At 47.6% G+C, this 19,585-nt stretch overlaps 1 protein-coding gene across 1 annotated transcript in view; it reads right to left on the bottom strand.

The window, feature by feature from the left end:
* The window catches only part of Ptprn2 (protein tyrosine phosphatase receptor type N2), a 611,205-nt gene that overhangs the window by 377,735 nt on the left and 213,885 nt on the right, over nt 1-19,585 (bottom strand). The window contains exon 5 of the mRNA XM_004860321.4: nt 12,852-13,014. Coding sequence (XP_004860378.3) covers nt 12,852-13,014 — 163 coding nt within the window. The remainder of the gene's footprint in view (nt 1-12,851; nt 13,015-19,585) is intronic.

Below are 19,585 nucleotides of genomic sequence, written 5' to 3' on the forward strand. Positions count from 1 at the left end.
TGCCATCTGCTTTCCAGCACAGCCGCACCATTTTCACCCTCATCAGTAAGGTGAGGGACACAGAGCATGCACAGCTCCTCCTCACCCTTGCGTCCTAGTGGCTGGAAAGGGACCCCACTGTGGACTTGCTAGCATTTCCCCGATGGCTCATGATGGGCAGCACACTGTCCTGTGCTTATTGGCTATTTGTGTTTTCTTTGGAGAAATGCACACCCAAGTCCTCTGCCTGTATGGTGGCTCCCAGCACAGTGCCCCTAAAACCAAGTCCACAGGTCTTGATCAGTCCAGCTCTGTTACTTATCCTCTAAGACTCACTGTATCCCATGTGTGGACAGCAATATTCTGCAAAGGGAGGTGCTCAGGGTCTCTTGTTGAAGAAACACTTGTGATACCGCTTACTAGTTGATGCTCTGCCCAACATGGTCTCTCCTTGAATCCTGTCTGCACTTTCTCCTTACTCACCTAGTGGCATTCCCAGGAGGACATATCCCCTTTGTACTTTGTGTCTGCCATTAGACTAATCAAGGCCTGGTGGTTGTCCTTGTGTCCAGCACAGTTATGAAAACGATAGATGTCTCAATGTTCTGCTTTGACTACGGCTCCATCAAGACCTCACAGACACAGTGATTTCTAACTTCATGACCTTCACAAGGTGAAAGCTGTCCTGGACAGGCATCAGAGCTGCCTTGATGGGGGAGAGGTCCTTGGGCTGCACAGCTGCCGATCATGCCTGGCTCAGGGGCACATCCCTTCCATCCTAATGGGGCTGCAGCCACAGTGGACTTCAGACCAAGTGTTCAGACCTCCAGGTCAGCTATTTCCAGGGACAGATCTGTGTGTAGGAGGCTGGAGCTTGGAAAACGGGTTGACAGGGGCCTGGTTTCAGCCCTCATGTATGAACTTGGGCAAATCACTTCACCTTCTGAGACTTGCTTCTTCTGTCAAACAAGAGTATGAACAGTGTCCCTAAGGTTTTTTTTATCATCATTTTAAAAATGGTATGACTTCAGCTACCATCCAAATTGTTTAATCTTGTCTGAGGACTAGCTAAAGTCAACTGTTCTGACTTAGGAAAAGAGAAAGTAAGCTGAGAGATACAGAGACTGAGAGCACCGCCAGACTGCTGCCCCAACAAACAGCCCTCCAGCAATTTCCTGCAAATTGGGTATGAGTGTCAATTGTAGGCCCTTCAGCACTCCTTCAGCAAAGCTGCCTCTGAACACCTGGGCAGGTCACTTCATTGGCAGCTGGGGACTCTCATCCAAATGCTTCATTAATGTGCCTTTGGCATCTCCCCTCACTGTGAGGGTGCAGCCTAAGTTGAAGCTTCCACTCACAGGACTCTAATTAAAGTCACAATGGATAGCTCCAGGCAGAGGCCTTGCCAGGTTTAGCACAAGCATTACAAGATCACAGCATCTGTGCAGCAGGCCGGGATAAGCAATCTGCTCTTGGTTTGTTTATGCTCTCAATCAAATTAAGATGAAGAGGAGAAAAGAATATATCAGTAGGCAGTACAAACAGCAGTGACGGTAGAAATAATAGAAAACACTGCTTTCATACTTCAGCCAGGTCCTCTCTGAGTGGCACCAGCACTCAAGAAGTGACCACAGCCTTGAGGTGACCCTCCCCTCCTGGTGAGGAACATGAGTCCCTTCTCAGGGTCTTGCTCTTCTGTGGCTTCAAGTCTAGAAGGGGAGGGTAGCAGGCTCTCAGCTGCCAGAGTGGACATCCAGTTCTTCAGTGACCATCTGGGAGCCTGTGGCCCCTATACCCTCTGCAAGTGGGTAATAATGACAGTGACACTGCCATTCTGTTGTTGCTCTGCTGTTGTATGTCTTCACATCTGCCTGACCATCCTGGGGACCCAGAGGACACCCAGGAGGAACCACTCATCATTCTTTTTCTTCTGCCTCCAGCTCTGAGTTTAAAATTATGTGACTTACTTTTATAGCCTCTACTTTACAGATAGCTTAAGTTCCCAAGTAACTATCTTGTTGGGTTTCCTGAGATGATGCTGGATAAATTTTAATACCAATGCTATCCAAACTCAGAAATTAGCAATCTAGAAGCAAGAATACTTCTGGCTTCTGAGGACCTCAACAGTGCATAAGAGAGCCGAGTTGGGCACCTGGGTAGGAACTGCTGCCAAGTGCTGAAACTTGAGCTAAAATGACTTCCTCCAAGTATTTTCCTTCTCCCAAACCATTTCTATACAAGAAGTAGAACCACTCAGCCATACACTGATAAAGAACAATGGGAAAGAAGGCTCATTTGGAAGCATGCCCAATCCTATGTTGGCATAGCTCTGGGAAACTTGTATAGTTCTGAACCACTTATTTACCTTCTTTGAGCTTCATTTGTACCATGGAAAAAAGAAAAATTGAAAACACATTCCATTTCTGTAAAAGTAGCTGTGAGTATTAGGGAGAATATAGGAGCAGGTGCCTACTTCAGTGCAAGGACCAGAGGAGGATTTGATAAATGGGGTGTCACCGTCAGCAGCATCCCCACTACCAACACCAGCATCACCGTGTCAACTGCACCATCCCCACAGTCAGGATCCCCACCAACTCTGCCAGCATCATCCCTACCACCAGAAGCACTGTCCCCACCAATACCATCAGCGGCATCCTTACCACCATCAGTACCACCAGCAGCATCCCACCCTCAGCATTCTCCCCACCACTACCATCAGCAGCATCACACTCCTTCTGATGCTATGTACCAAGCTCTCACTTGTATTCTATGGGGTAGAATAACTCAGATGTGGCCCTTCCTCAACAGCTTGCAGGCTGATGTGAGAGTTAAGACAGAGTAATCAATAACTGAACTAATTTGGAAGCAGAATATCAGAAGGATGAGGACAGCAACACTGGTTTGGAAGGAAGTGATTATGTTCTGTGGGGCAGATCGGAGCAGCCTCCCCACCTGCCCAGCAGCAAGGCTGCTCAGGAGTGACTCCTGGTGCTCCAGCTTGACCAGGCTGCACAGCCTCCTGTCACTGGCCAGCACACCTCCGCCCAGCATACATACACACTTCAGGGTGAAAGGGAAATGGAGGTCCAAGTCCCGCAGGACGGGGAGTAGGTGAGGCTCATGTCTGCATGCTGGCTGCTCACACTCGTCAGATATTTTCTTATGCCCAGGTCCAGAAACAAATTAGGAAGCTCACATCAGGACAACATTCAACCACACAATGCATGTTTTCTCCTGCCTGACTCACAGCCTGGGGCAGTGTTGACAGGCACGGTGATCAAGATGCACTTGCTGCTGGGTTGACAGAGCATGCAGCACTCGGGCTGTCCACAGACATCCTAATGAGCTGGCACCACAATGCCAATGGGTCACTCAGGGCCACAGATGTGGGAGTACAGAGCAGGGCCACAGGGGGATCTTGGACACCCGTCATCTCCTGCTTGTTAATGTTGAGCTGCTTGGGCGTGGAGTGTATGGAGGCTCCTGGTTTACTCTCTCTGCTGTTTATTTATCTATGGTCTTGCTGCCCACTACTCTTCCGTCTCTGTCTCAGCACGTGGCCCGCAGTCCAGGCTCTGGTGCGTCCCGCTATGTGCCGAGAGGAAGCCCACAGGCAGCCCTTCCAGCCAGCAGTCCTGCTCTTCTCCAGGGAGCACAGGAGGCTGCCGTGCGAGTCATAGCAACACAGCAACCCTAACCCAGCCTCATGCAGCCCTTGGAGCTCCCCGGGTCCAGGAGGTTGGAGAAGTGTTAAGTCCGAAACCTGAGGATTAAGAACGGAGCAGAAAGCTGATAGTACCATGTACAGTGGCATCAACTCAGGGATGCCTTTGGTGTGCTACGCTCGGGAGGATCCTGAGGCCCATACGAATGAGGCCAGCAGGCTGCTCTCCCCACTGCCCAGCCCCAGCCACTCCTACTCCTCTCATTGTTGGCCTCCTGGCCCTGCACCTACAGCCTCATATCCAGTAACTGAGAGACAACGGGCTGAGCGGGCAGACCTACTTCCTGTTCACTTGGCCATTAAACCACCTGGGCACAAGGACTCTGGCTTTGATTTCATTCTCATTGCTGCTCTTGACTCCATGGCATAGACATGATCACCCCCATTCTGCAGATAAGGCGAGATTCCCGTGGAGTGAGCTGGCAGGGCCAGAGTCCTCCCACATCCCCCTGGCAGAAAATGATGGAACTTGCTCAGCTGAGTTTGGAGAAGGAATGTTTGTTTCTGGCTTAAAAAAAAAAAAAAAATCAAGAAGCTGGGCATGGTGGCACATTCCTGTAATTCCAGCTACTTGGGAGGCTGAGACAGGAGGATGGCAAATTCAAGGCCACTCTATGCAAGCTATCAAGACTCTTAAAATAAAATTTTAAAAGGGCTGGGGATGTAGCTCACTGGTCAAGTGGCTGCCCAGCATGTGTGAGGCCTTGGGTTCCATCCTCAGCACCATTAAAAAAAAAATCAAGAAAAAATTGGACAAGAATTCTAGGATTCTGATTTCAGCTCTACTACCAACTAATCATTTGAAAGTGGCTATTCTGGTCCTCTCCGGGTCTCAGTTTCCCTGTCTGTAGGTGACAGGAATGTACCACATTCCTGGGGCCTTCTCATGTTACCGTGACTGTGCCACAGGCAGGCAGGTGGTCCTCAGTAACAGGGTGTTGCTCTGTTTCCTGGGCGCACCCATTCTACTGAGAGTTCAGCTGGGGTCAGTCAGCCCAGGGAAGAACACCAAAGTATTGCCTATGCAGGGGGACAGAAGAGAAGTCAGATTAAAGAGAGAAAAAGGCTTCGTTCAGCCCACACAGACTCCATGCTAATGCAGAATATGACAAAGACATGCTTCCCAAGAGGCTTTGTCCCTGCTGAACTTAGACATTCACATCCTGCCTGTCCAGCAGGTCACCATGGTGCCTAGGCATGGGTATTTCCTTCCTGGAAACCATGGTGTCTGGGAGAGGAGCACAGGGTGGTAGCAAAGACAAGCAGCTTGGCGGCAGGGCGCAGATTTCCTCTCAGGCTGGCCCAGGTCCCTGTCACTGTGGAGGGAAAGGGACATGGCTGCCAGCAGGGCAGTTGAGTGACACTCAGCAACTGAAACATGGATGCCGGCTCAGGAGACACGCTGGATGAGTGGAGCACAAACATCAGGCCCAAGGACGCCAAACAGAGCCCAGCTCCCTCCTCTCAGGGAGCGCTGGCCTAAGCAGGGCTGTCATTTAAAATTCCAGTCAGCATTCTAGATGTGGCACACAAGCCATGTTCATGGTCCTCATGGCTCTGTGCCTTTGCACGCATGGTCCCCAGGACACAGCTCAGTAAGGACAGCAATGTGGCCTCCAGAAGACAGCCTTGAGGGGGATGTTCACACCATCTCGGGTCTGGGGCCACATGAGGAAGGCAGGCACCGCAAGCAGGAGTCCTTGTGGACACGGATGAACGCTGGTCCTTCTCTGAGGCAGCGGCCCAGAGTGGAACTGCAGGCCCAAGGTAGACTAAGTCTAACCTGAAAGAAATCACCAAATTGTGGCTGTGTCCATTTGTATTCCCATAGTGCAAGGCTGGGTCCTACTCTTCATCCTCACTGAGAGTTGATATCATTGATTATTTTTAAACACATTTTAGCCAGGGCAATGGGCATGAATCATCAACTCTTTCCAGCTTTATGCTGCATTTCCCTAGTGAGTGATGCAGAGCAGCTTTGGTGCCTTCGCTGGGCATTTATGTATTGTTTTTAAAGTATCTGTTCAAAACTCATCATTTTTGTGTTGGTTGCTTGTCTTTTTTTCATTTTCAGTTTTGTTGTAGATGACGACAGTGCACATTGGCTTCTAGGTGGCTTCCACCCACGAGACTGTCCCCAGTGCTGAGGCCATGAGCACACCTGTCACTGGGTTGTCACGGCTCCCTGTGCAACTCTGACCACTTACACCCATTCTCGGGCAGCTGAGATCTGTTCCTTAAACATGAGTTAGCATTTTCTATGATTCCACACAAATGGAAATAGGTACTCTCTTTCTGTCTCTCTCTGTCAACAGAAATTTTGAGATTCATCCAGGTTTCATCAATAATTCACTCATTTTTACTGGTGAGTGGCATTGCAGATTATGGATCAAACAAAATTCATTTATTTACTTACCTGTTGATAGACAGTTGGGTTGTTTCTGGTTGCGGGCATTTTCTACTAAAGCTACTAGAAGACTCACTTACAAATCTTTGAGGCAATATTTGCTTTCACTGGTCTTAGGTGGAGGTAGGATGGCTGGATCACAGATAGACATGTGTTCAACTTTAAAAGAACACTTTACCCTCCCATCAGTAGTGTATGAGAATCCCAGGTCCTCCATCTCCATACCAACACTTGGGCCAGTCTTTTTCTTTTTCTTTTTTTTGAAAAAGGTATCACTAAGTCACTAAGCTGCCCAGGCTAGACTCAAACTCGTCTTCCTCCTGTGTCAGCCTCCCAGGGTGCTGGGATTACAGGCGCGCACCACCATGCCTTGGCTTAGGGGGTCAGTCTTATAAATTCAGCCATTCCAGTAGGCTTGTGGTGGACTCTCAGCGTGGTCCAGTTTTCATTTCTTTAGTGAGCAATGATGCTGGACATTCTACAGAAGTCTCTTTGCCATCCATGCATCTTCCTTGGCAAAATGTCTCAATTTTTGATTTGTATCATTTTTCTTTTTAATGCATTTTGAAAGTTCTTAATACATTCGGAAAAGAAGTACTTTTTCAGAAGTATTATTTACAATTTTTTTGGCAGCCTTTGACTTGTCTTTTCATTCTGTCAACAGTGTCATTTGAAGAAGGAACTGTTTAAATTTTGACAAAGTCCAATGAGCTGATTTCTATGTCTTGGTGTGACATCTATTAATTAGTTTGGAGGAATTGTAACACTCTTGAGTCTTCTGACACATAATCACGGAACAGATATCCTTTAACTTACTTCTTCTCTAATTATTCACATCAGTGTTGTGTAATTTTCATTGTGCAAGTTCTTATACCTATTTTAAGATTTATCCACAATTACATCATAATTTTGTAAATAGTAGCTTTAAATTTTTAATATCTAATTGTTCCTAGTGTATATTCCACAACCTTACTAGACTTAGTTTTAGCAGTTTTTTGTGGTGCTATCATTTCCTACAGAAGTTATCATGCACTCTGGATGCTCTGTGTTTCTTTCTTTTGTTGAATTGCACTGTTGAGGGCACCCATGCCATGTGGACTGGAAATGAGGACAAGGGTCCTGTCCAGCAAGGACTTCAGCATAAAGCGTTTGGCCCTCCCCTGTCCGCTATGCTGTTAGAAGCAGGGTTTCATCAAGAAGAGTTGGCTTTTGTCAGGTGCTTTTCTTTTGTAAGTTAAGATTATTGTATTTTTTTGATTTACTTTTTCTTGTTAAGGTGGTGAATTATACTGGTTGGTTTTCAAATGTAAAATTAACCCTGCGTGTCTGGAATAAATCTCCCCTGGTTGTGATGTGTTATCCTTTTTATAAATTGTTGGATTGGACTTGACAGAAATTGTTTTAGATTTTTGCTCTTTTATCTCTGAAGGGTAAGGATGTGTATTTTTCTTTTAATATATTTGTATAGTTTTGATCCACTGAAATTTGTTAAGATTTATTTTATGGCCTAGCAAATGATCTACCTTGGAAAATACTCTGTGTACTTAAAGAGCATGCACATGGTAGTTTAGGGGTGCGTCATTCTACAAATATCAATGAGGCCAGGCTGGTGGAAAGGGTTGATCAAATCTTTTATATCTCTATGACATTTTATCTACTTGTTTAATCAGTTACTGAGAGAGGAAGATTAAAATCTCTAGTATTGATTGTAGACTTGGACATTTCTCTCCTTAGCGTTCTCATGTTTCACTTTTGTCTGAAGTGCAAACAATAGGTCCATAAAAAGGTTTCCATGTCACCATAATGAACTAGCTGATCAGTGACTCGTTACAGAGTTGTCGTAGAGCGTGTCTCTGGCAGTGTTAGCTGACCGAGGGGGCTTTGTCTAACTGGCACAGCACCCAGCCTTCCTGTCTGTAAGGCTCCCTCTCTGCACACTCCCCTTCCTCGGACTCCATCTCTTGGAAGGAGTGACAGGTGCGGGTGGTACCAGTTGGCCCACCTTCCTCAGAGGTATGGACACAGGTGCTGTGAGGCTCTGGCGACCTCTTGGTGTTTTGCAGCCAGGTGCCGGGAAGCACAGGAGCTCAGGATAGCTGAAGACATCTCTCCTGTCCATCCCCGCCCAACTCTCCCAGACAGCTTTTTCCCAACCTGCTTCCTTTTCCCAAGCCCTCAGGCCACTGCGCTGCCCTCATAAAGACTGCAGTTCCTGGGACGACCTCCTCCCTCTCCCCCTCCTAGCAGAGTCCACTCTGGGCAGCCAGCTCGCCCTCGAGCCAGCCTCCACATGCGATACCAGTGCCTTGAACCTTGTCTTCACACCCTTGGCTTCAGGTGATTTCTTAGCCACGAGGCCCAGCAGCTCACCCGGCTTGCTCGTGGAGTCAGAGTGGGTTGGGGAGGTCTCTGGACATACTGTGTGCTGCGTGCACCAAGACCTTCCACCGGGGACTTCTGGTTCTCCTTCCACTCTCTGTCCTCTGCAAGTCTCCCCGAACACTTAGGCCCCACCCCAGCAACATACTTGCCCCATTTCTCAACCCTGTTGTTGATAGTTTGTTGTCTCTCTTCCCAGTTAAACTGTAAAATGTTACAGGACAAGGACTTTTATCTTTCTAATCCCAGCACAATTTCTTATAGATTAAATATATTTTTACATTGTTTCCAAAACAAATCAATTGATGGTATTGCCAAGTAATGTATTTTGGCTTAAATCCCTCAGTGACACAGTGAAGTAGTGGCTTGGCAGTGTTCTCTGTAATGACTGGAGGGATTCTGAGCCAGTGCTGCCGTAGCCAATAAAACAAGAAGTTGGGTTCCCCACTAACAATGCAGAAATAACGATAACACTTTGATTTAGCAATCGATAAGAGCTCAATTAGCGTGTCAGAGCTGTGAGCTGGTCGGTTTGATTTAAGAGGAGCAGTGTGATTTTATTCCCTATGGCTCCTGTTATGAAGTAATCAGTATGAGAGCTTCAAAGATAATAAATTCAGAACGTGTCTCTGACTATCTACGCTAGAGTCAGATTTTTTATGATAGAGACATAGCAAAACATGATTTGTAAATAATTCATTGGAAATTGGTTGTACCTTAAAATACGATCAGCAGATCAAGCTTAAATTTCTAACTGAAATATTTCATCACTCAAGCAGAGCGGGGCTCGAGAATGCTGCCCAAATCCCCATCTGGCCCCAGGCCCCACAGCGGCATGGTGGCTCCCACCGTGAGCTTCTTGCACTTTATCCTATCCCTGCACCTTCGGAGATAACTAAGCTTTCTCCTTGTTCAAACACTGGACAGAGAAAATAACGAGTTCTGGGTTTTCATGCATTTTTTTGTTTTGTTTTACAGTGAAGAGCCATCTATCTTAACACAGAAGAAAAATGCCTAAGACAAAAATGCCACCCAGTGCTCACTTTCTGAGTGAGCTGTGACTGGCGGGCTAAGCCAGCCAGGTGGCAGGACAGCCTCAGGCTTGGTTGGTCCACACTGGGCTACATCAAGAAGGGAAAGGTGGCTTACGGAGAATCACTCTGGGCGGTGGGTGTAAGCCGGCCCTGTCACAGCACAAAGGTCAACCATGGCACGGGTCACCCTGCCAGGTGGGGGTCCCATGATCAAACTTAGGGCAAGGTGGAAGCCCCTCCTGATGTGTGCTGGCTATGCCCTGTGCCAGCGCCCTTCCATTGCTGGTTCTTGACAGAGAAGCAGGTGGGGACTCAGGCTGCAGGGAAGGGTCCAAGCCAGGAAATACTCCATAGACATCCCACCGGCCCCTCACAGACTCCTGCAGGCTCGGGTGGCTGGTAGAGTCAGGATTTTCATTCTGCAAAGGAAGGGCTTTGTTTCTAAGGCCTGGATGTCGCACCTGCTCATTTCCTGCATATCAGGTCACTAACGGCAACAAACAGATGTGAGAACTCAGTGAATGTCACTCCAGGGACTCAGGCCACTGCATGCCCAGGGGTGAATTCTAGCTCAGATATAATGCGTTCACTGTAGCAGGAAGGCTCACTCAATAATAAAACTACACTGAGGGAGAAGCACAGCTGTGGTCCAGAATTGAGCCCTTGGAAGCCAGTGGTTGCTGCAGGGAGACCTCTGTCTGGAATGGCCCCAGGGGAGGGGTTGGCTGTGCCTTGCAGCCTTGGCCCCTCCTTCTTCCCCTTCTGTAGTGGATGTGGGTATGGACATCGCCGTTATGCTGAGGAAAAGACATTAAGCCTTCACAGAAAACTCCAAGTGCTTTCCTTTCATTGGAACTTTTGCTGAGTCTCTGGAACTTTCCAACACTCCCCTCCTTCTCTTGCTTTTCTGCACTTGGGTTGTGTTCTGACGCTTTACCTGCACTCTCTGGGACAGGATGGGAGGTCTCAGGCAGCCTGGGCATCCGGATGCACCATGGGCACCATGATCAGAACACACAGACAAAGGAGGAGGGCAGGAAACAAATTGTGTGTGCGTGCATTTGAGTCACCACAATTCCAGAGAACTGGGGAAAGGCAGACTCCACCATGCTATGACTGAAGAGGCTGGCACCATGTGGAAGAGCAACACATTTGCTCTGGAGCCTGGAGTCCTCACACTCCTCGAAGAATCACAGAACTCCACTGGTGTTCAGACTCTTGACCTGATTTCCATCTTATTTTGGAAAGACTGTCACATTAACAATAATGATATCATAGCTACCATTAGCACAGCACTGCATAAGGTCTTTCAAGTGGGTTTTCTTGCAGTCCCCACAAGGATTTCATGACCAGGGACAGAAGACAGAGCAGTTGGGCAACTTCCCCAAGGCCACAGAACATGGGGGGTGGTGGGGAGCAAGGCCTGAGCCACTTCAGCATCACACATTGTCTTTCCCTTCACTGATTCCCAAGGAAAAGGTCCATGTGAAATCTATTTCACCCTAGGACCTCTAGCTGCATGTCTGGCATATCCAGAGTGTACACTCACTATCAGTGAAAGTAAAAAAGCTCAAAGTTTCATATTTTTAAATTAAAGTTAAGCAGACTAGGCTCACATAGGTAGGACACCCCGTCACCTCTTGCAAGTCAGGGAAGGCCCGGGATGTGACTTCCATCCAGCCCTGTCTGTGTGGAAGTGGGTGGGGTGCTGGCACACTGGATGTCCCTGCACCGTCTGCTCTCTACCTCCAAGCTCCGCAGCCCCGTCACCTGCTGTCTGAGGGCTGAAGACCCCACTCTGGCTGACAGGGAGTGACTCTACAAACCAGGAGACCTGGGCAGACAGACAAAGACAGAACAGAGGCCCCGGAGCAAGCCCTAAGGTGGGGTCTCAGCCTGCACCTGAGCCAGTGTTGGGACTCAGCCCAGTGGCCATGCCCAGGCTGCCACAAAGCACACTGTGATCTCACTTGAGGGTGGGTGGCAGAGGAAGGAGGAGGAGCTTCACAGGAGTTTCTCGGGGAGGGCTGGGCTCAGGCCTGACCTCTGCCTAAGGGTGGCTGCTCAGAGCAGAGCTGGATGCAGCCAGCTTCTGTGAACACACATGGCTCTGCACCAGTACCGGGATCCGAAATGGGTCTGCGGACCTCCTCCATGTCATGTCCTCTAAGGCATTTTACCTTCAGTGCAGGGTTTGCCCAGTCTCCTGCTCAGGGTTAGCTTAAGCAATTGCAGTGGCTCCATTATAGTAAAACCATTTTCCCAGCCTACACCACCTTCTGAGAAATCCCAGCACAGTCCAGGGAGAGTTCCAGGCATCCCTGCCCAGCCAGCAACACACATCAGTCTCAGAAAAATGTGCTATGTCTCATTTTGGTTAAGTGGCACATCAGCTGTCAGAAAAGAGGCTCCGAACACCACTGTCAAGCGCCCAGCACACCAGTCACCTCGGGCCCTTTCCTGCCAGCCCCACGATGGCCAGAATCATGCATCCTGGTAGACGTTAGGGTGGTGCCCTGGATGATGGCCCCAGAGACGGCCATCCCTGTGCCCGTCCCCTGTGCTTTCCTGCCCAATGCAGTGTGGCAGCACCCTCCCGAGGCTGTCACAGAAATCACCGTCCTTTTCCATATAGAAGCTGCTGAGATCCTGACACTGCTCCTTGTTTAAAGCACCCCTCCGCACAGCTTGGCACACCCTGAGGCCCTTTGCACTGGTCTGAAATGAGCTTGTCCCCAGCCCTGCCCCTGAACAAGAGCTTGTCTGTCAGCACCCCAGCCTGCCTGCCCTCTGCCTATCTCGGACACTCACCTCGTTCCCGGTGCCCAGACCCCGGTGCCCAAGGCAGGCAGAGCCCTCTGCTGTCCTGGTCACCCAGCCAGGTTGCTCTTCCCGGGAACGAGTGTCTTAAATGATAAGTAGGGGCAGCATCAAGATCACGACCCTGGGTGCCAGGGTGTAACTCCAGCCACGCCAGAGCCCCGCATCGCCCATCCGTGCTGACCCCACTGTCACCTTGGGCCCTTCCTGCCCAGCCCCACGTGTCCCATCTGTGCTCATAGAAGTCACTCCCTGAAGGCCACTTGTCCCACAGAAGGGCTCCTCAGGGCCCTGCCTGAGGCTGCCGTGACACCACTGTGGTGCAGACACCCCAGCACCAGGGGAGCACACACAGCCCTAGCCCTGCAGCTGTCCCTGAACACAGGCCCTCCCTGCACTGACCCCAGCAGGGACCCAGGAAGGCAGCAAGAGGGACCACAGTCATGAATCACCCATCACCTGGGTGCCCTACCCTGAGAGAGTGGCACAAAAAGGGTGTAGGCATCACCTTGGCTGGCAGCTTCTCGTGCACCATCCCTTGGTGTGCATTCAAGGCCATGGTGTGGGACAGACCCTCCAAGTAGGGCAGGTAGCGCTGCAGAGTCTTGGCCAGAGCCACATCGTTCTCCAGGCTGTACTGCCTCTCAGTGTCCACATTCTGCTGTGAGACCCTGAAGAGCAAAGCAAACCACAAGTCAATTGTGTGTGCAGTCTGTGTGGACAAGCTGCTGGATGTGGACAGGTACGTGGGATGTGCTCTGCACAGCTTAGCAGATCATGCAGGAATGCTGCTGTGAGGCTCACCTGCGCCTGATCCACACTCTGCCTTCCCCTGCCAGGGGGTTGATTTCTCAGGGACTCTGGGCCTCCTGGGGAACTGACAAATGGTCCAAAAGAGCATTCTCCTCACTGCGAGAGAGGGAGGGTGAGGCTACCACAGAGAAGGGGGATGGCGGCCTGGGAGTGGGACGGCCACTGCCGTGAGGTTTGAAGGTTAGCAGGGAACGTGGCTGCAGAAGCTGGACATGGCCAGTCACCATCCTCACAGGCCTCCAGAAGGTCCTGCCCAGGAAGACCCACGTCTGAGCCTGGGGCAGAGGTGATGCTGGACAGCCAGTTTGTAGTGTTTTGTGTCTGTATTGTAGTGTTTATTACACAGGACAGGAAACCAATATGGCATCCTGTGCCCCTAAGTCCTGACTATTGCTTTGTTTGACAGCTTGTTGCCACCTTCTACACAGATGCACACCTAGGCAGAGAAGTCTGAGGCCAGGACGACAGGGCAGATGCTTCTGTGGACACGATGGATGGGGCCCACTGTGTGACTAGGGTGGCGAAGCCAAGGCCACAGCAACCCAGACACCACCACAACCCGGCTTCTCTGCCCACACCACAGGGCACCTGGGGCTGGGGAGCAGTGCAGTGTGCCGGACATGATTACACACACTTGACAAATGCATTGGGATTTCAGGTGGATATAACTGATCATAAAGCCCCAGTTAAAGTAACTGGGGATTCAGGCAGAACAGCTGGTTCTCAGGAATGAGCCAGGGAAGGTGTGTGATATCTGTATGTATTAAAATGGTCACTGTCACTAGCCAGCAAGGAAATGCAAACAAAACCACAATGAGATACTATCTCACCAAGTAGAATGGCTACTACCAAGAAAGAGAAAGAATACCAGTGCTGGTGAGGATGTGGAGGCAGAGGACTCCATGTAGCACTGGTGGGCGTACAGGTGAACACAGACACCATGGAGAAGTGTGGGAGCTCCCTTAAAACCTGAGAACAGATCTACCTTATGCCCAGCCATCCCACTTCTGGGTATATAGCCTAAGGAAATCCAATCAGCAAAATAGAGGGACACTGGCACACCCATATTTATTACAGCACTGCTCACAATAGATAAGATGTGGAGGTGCCCATTAACAGATGAATAAAGAGAATGTGGTATATGTACACAGTGGAATATTATTCAGTCACAAAGAAGAATGAAATCTGTCACTTGCATAAAGATGGATGGAACTAGAGGATATTATATCAAGTGAAATAATCCAGACACAGAAAGACAAGTACTGCATGATTTCTCTCATATGTAAAAGCTAAAGAAAGTCACCTTGAATGTAGAATAGTGATGACTGGGGATTAGAAAGGAGAGAGGAGTCAGATGATGGGCACCAGAATAAGAGGAATAAGTTCCAGTGCTCCAAAGCAGAAGTGCAACTATAGTTCGCAAGGACCTACTTACTACAAGCTTCTTGAAGAAGCAAAAGAGAGGAGCTTGAAGGCTCCAAACAAACAAATGATAAGGACATGGAAATGCTACTACCCTGATTTGATCAATGCATGCTGTTATATGATTAAAATATCACATATAGCCCCCATTGATGTGCACAATTAACACATGGTGATAAAAAGTTCTAGGGTGAGATTTTCCCAGAACCTTCCTATCTGTGCTGAATTACCTCAGTGGATAACCCACCATTTTTATTTCTAGTGTCTCTTCAAAGTGTATTGTCTCAGGCTTAAATAGGCATATAATTTACCAGGTGATTCAGGTCTTCGCGTCTCAAAACATGGCTCTGCTTTCCTTGACCATTTTTTTCCCCTTAAATTCTTTTATTGGTACAATTTAGGTATACAATACATTTCCATTTATCATTGGGTGTTTGTACCTGTACATGATGTATCTTGGTTCTTATTTTTTCCCCATTACCTGTGTGCCCTTCACCCCCTCCACCCTTCCCTATTTACATAGACTTTATTTCCATTTTAACAGATGAAATTTTGTGTTCTATGCTATTGGAGTGTAATTTAACTGAACTCAATTTACTTGTCCGGCATTTTGCTTATTTTTCCCACTAATTACTAATCAATGCAGATGGAGCCGGCTCATAAATGTGCCTTTAAATTGTCTTATTTATCTTCCCAGTGCCTTGTCCACACACAGGGACTTGTGAGTGACACTGTGATGTGTCACAGTGACAAGTCATCACTGCTCTGTGCAGCACTGTAGCGATTAATTTGCAGCTGGCTTCTGACCTCTCATCTGGCTCTGTGGAAGTTTCCCCTGCAGAAAGACGGAAGGCTCTAGCACTGAGCCCTGCCACACTCTTCCTGCATTGAACTTGCTGCCCTTCAGGCCTCAGCACATGGCAATGCTGGAAGTTGTCACCCAACTTCTGAGAGGAGAAAATCCAAGTTAGAAAAATCATGGCAAGCCTGGTTCCCACTGAGCCCCTCCATAATCACTTGAACCTGTTTGTTTCCCGTGTGCAGGCTCACAGCACCCTGATGTTCCCCCATGGAGTCATGGGCCCTCCAGAGTGGCCAGCCATCCTGGTAGCCATTGCACAGGCTGGCTCTCAGTTCTCAGCTACCACTTCTGTGCCAGGTCTGCACCTCACAGCAGCACCTGTGATGTCCACTTGCTGATTCCCAAGCTGCACCCCAATCAAGGAATACAAGGGAGGCCAGTTTGAGCCAGCTACTGCTTCTGTTTAGTCAGCCCAGGACAGGCAAGGGACTCCCAAACCCTAATCTCACCTTTGCTGCAGAATGAGTCGTCAGCTCCAGGCAAATTATGGGGTCTTGCTAAGGATTAGCAGCCAGGTATGAAAAAGGCCAACTGTCTGCTCCTGATTTGGACAACTACAAGGCTGCTAGATGCAGAATGCTCTGGAAACATGTGGGAAATGAAGAAAGCCAAGGGTTGTGAGCCAGTGTAGTGACCCGTGCAACAACTGAGGTATCAGCAGATCATTCATGCTGTCCTCGCTTCATTTAGTCAACAAATGTTGACCCAATATCAGCCTCATGAAGGGTATGCCTGAGGTGCCAGGGCAACATTGCCAGGAATGGCACTGGGAAGGAGCCAGGGAGGAAGGCAGAAGTGTAAACAGCCCCTTGCTCTCAAGGTAGAACCAAAACATATGGATTATTTTAAATAACAGAGAAAAAAATGTAAAAATAGTGTGAAAACCCAGGAGTGACACCCACAAATCAGCTTGAAGTGCTAGAGGAGACAAAAGCAAGAACATCACAGTCCACAAAGTAAAGAAGGAAGAGAGAAGACGGGTGCCTGTGAGTGTAGACGCCCACGGGGCTCCAATCACAGAGGGAAGAATAGACGTTTGCAGGTATGGACACGCCATGGGGCCCCAAAAAGCAGTTAGGAAGCCACTCGGTGCTGCTCACAATGCTGCCCTTCAAACACAGTTAGCAGATCAGGTTAATCGGGCACAGCAAAGAAAGAAAAAGCAGAGATTGCAACCCTAGCATTAGAACAGTGGAGTCCAAGATGGAAGAGTCAGGCAAGGGAGGCACCATCCTGCAGGGCAGCAAGTGTCTGGAGGAGCCTGGACACGCTCACAAGGAGCTGGGCCCTGGCAGGAACCCCACAGACCAAAGGGCATCGACAACAAGTGGAACCCACAGGAACACACATTTTGCCTGAGAAATTTCAGTCAGTAAAGGATACATCAGGACATATGGATTTGGGGTCATATCATGGACATCTATATTTATAAATAACTATATATTACATGTATATTAAAGTGATAAACTATGCATAAAATTCTGTGAATAGTGGTACAAATATCTTTTTTGAATCGCTCATTGAAAATTAGTAAAAGTGTGGCATAAGCTAGGATAAAAAGTTAAAGTTGAACTTTTGACTAAAATGCAATAAAAATTACACACTAATACAAACGGAGCCCTAGTCTGCCATAAAGAAGGATAAATTCAAGTCATTTGTAGGAAATGGATATACCTTGAGACCATAATGTTAAATGAAGTAAATCAGACACACAAGCTTAAATATTGCATGCTTTCTTTTATACAAAAAATTCAATATACAAATAAAGTGTGAAATGAAAAACAGATAATAGGGAAAAAGAGAGAAAAAAAGTTAATTGTAATCCTGCATGGACAATGTACAGTATCTAAAAGTGCACCTTGGTTTAGTATAATTGTTTTATATGGTTTTTTGGCCTAATAGTCTGGCTGTCCATCTGTCTATATGATAATTAACTTTACAATGACTTATAAGATACATGAATCTAATGCTGGCAAAATAAAAGGGGTGTGGAAGGAAGGGAAAAAGAAAGAACTGAGGTGTGTTATGTACTTGTACCAATTCCTTACAATGAATGTAATCATTTTGTATTGAAAACACTAATAAAAATTTAAAATTTTTCTAAATAAAAATAAAGACAAAAACAATAACATCTAAATATAGAAAATCTGATATATATTTATTATTTCAAAGGGATATAAAATGACAATTTTGGAAAATTTATAAAATAAACAAGTGAGAATACATCAAAGCTATAGAATGATTGCCAAAACTATGCTAAAGGTAAACAGACTTCAATGACTTCGTTACTTTAAAAAAATGAACAAGTAAAGATGTGAACAAAATATTTAATCTAAAAAGTTTTATAAAGAAACAATAAATCTGAGGATAGCAAACAGAAAAAAAATCCAAGGTATTTTTTAAATTGTGTTAAGGTGTTGGAAGGAAAAATTAAAATGGCAAAGAAATTATAACTGCACATATGCTGAACAATTTTAAATCATAACAGGATCGATATATAGGACAAAGATATACTAATAAAAAATGAAGCCAAGAAATAAAAAAATTTAAAAATTAAATTGTATTAGGATAACCAGTATGACAGTATGTCAACAATCTTGGAAATCTCTATGGAAGGGATGGCTCCCTGCAAAGATAGAAATTCACAAAATAAAACTTGGGAGTGGGGCTGGGGATTTAGCTTAGGGGTGCCACCACCTCCCTCACAAGTGCGAGGTCCTGATCCCCAGTACCAAAATAATTAATTAATTAATTAATTAAAAATTGGGAGTAAAATTTACAGATACTCTTGTAAGATGATGAAAATGCTATAAGAAACTTACCTATAAAGAAAGATTACTTTTAAATAATCGCAATGATTAAAATGTCTCCAGAAGTTTTGGAAAAGAATGAGATCTCATCAACTGATATCATGGCAATGACGCAGGAGCGGAGGCCAGGGAAGAAGACAGCTTCCTGATTCCCGCAGCAGCTGTGGGTCCTGCTGGGTCAAGGTGACTGGCACATGGCACTGGCACAGGGGGAGTGACAGAGAAGCCCGTCCCAGCAGAGGACACCAGTCCACAGTGTCCCAGAGAGAACTGAGAGGGATGTGACCGTCATGACCTTGGGAAGACATAGCCTGTGCCTGGGGTGAGGAGCCAGAGGAAGAAGCCCATTGGTCAGACCCAAGGGAGTCAGAGACAGAGGGGGTCTCGTGGTCATGCAGGCCATGAAGTGCCGGCTCAGACCAGGTAGCAGAGAGGGTGCAGCAATCTGCCAGCTCCTCCCAAAGAGGGCCCATCCTCAGAGCTGCTGCCTGGGCTCATTCAGGTTCCACCCCCACCCTTGACCCTGGGCTAGCCAAGAGCTCTGGACTTTCACTTGTAACTGTGCTCAGCATGTCCTGCACAACAGATGGACAAAAACACTTCTGTATCATGCCACAAATAAGTCACTAGCCTTAAATCCTCATAAAACAAGCAGAAAATACAAGATGTGGTTTCATGTGGACAGTGATGATGTACAGTACATGAGGAAACCAGGCACAGGACACCCATTAAGGACAGTATGTCATACTCTTATCTCACTTGCTATAAAAATAAAAGCAAAGCTAAACTACAATATTCACAGTCAAACCTTCAAAAGTGCCCACACTCCCAGCTGTGAGAGTGCACAGTCCAGGCCTCTCCTATGTCCCTTGGTGAACTGGAGACAGCTCTCTGGAGCTCTGCAGGAGGCCGTGTCCCTTACCACATCTGAGAACACCCAAGACCCCTTCCTGGCTGTTCCCCAACCCTCCAGCCCCTCAGTCCTTTTCCTCTCCCAGGTGACCCAGCCCACCCTGGCCTTGCTGGGGCTGCAGCTTATTATCCACTTCCATGATTCACCCTCCACCCAGGTCCTCCCCTGCAGGACAGGGAGACCCTGTCACTGCCTCACAGTGGCAGGGTGGGGACACAAGGACACAGGACCAGGTAGAACAATGCATGTGTTCAGCCCAAACTGCTGCTATGGGAAAGGACGGCAGGATTTCATGACTCAGTCCTGTTCTTTGTGCTACACTGAACTTCATTTCTCAGTGAGCAACAAGAGTTCCTGGCTTCTGCGTTTAAGCAAGGCTCTAAGGATGCAGGATTCTTCCAAAGGACTCAGAAAATCGGGGT

Source organism: Heterocephalus glaber, unplaced genomic scaffold (assembly GCF_053883595.1).
Source record: "Heterocephalus glaber isolate CG9 unplaced genomic scaffold, H.glaber_assembly_v1.0 deba00000818, whole genome shotgun sequence".
NCBI lineage: Eukaryota > Metazoa > Chordata > Mammalia > Rodentia > Bathyergidae > Heterocephalus > Heterocephalus glaber.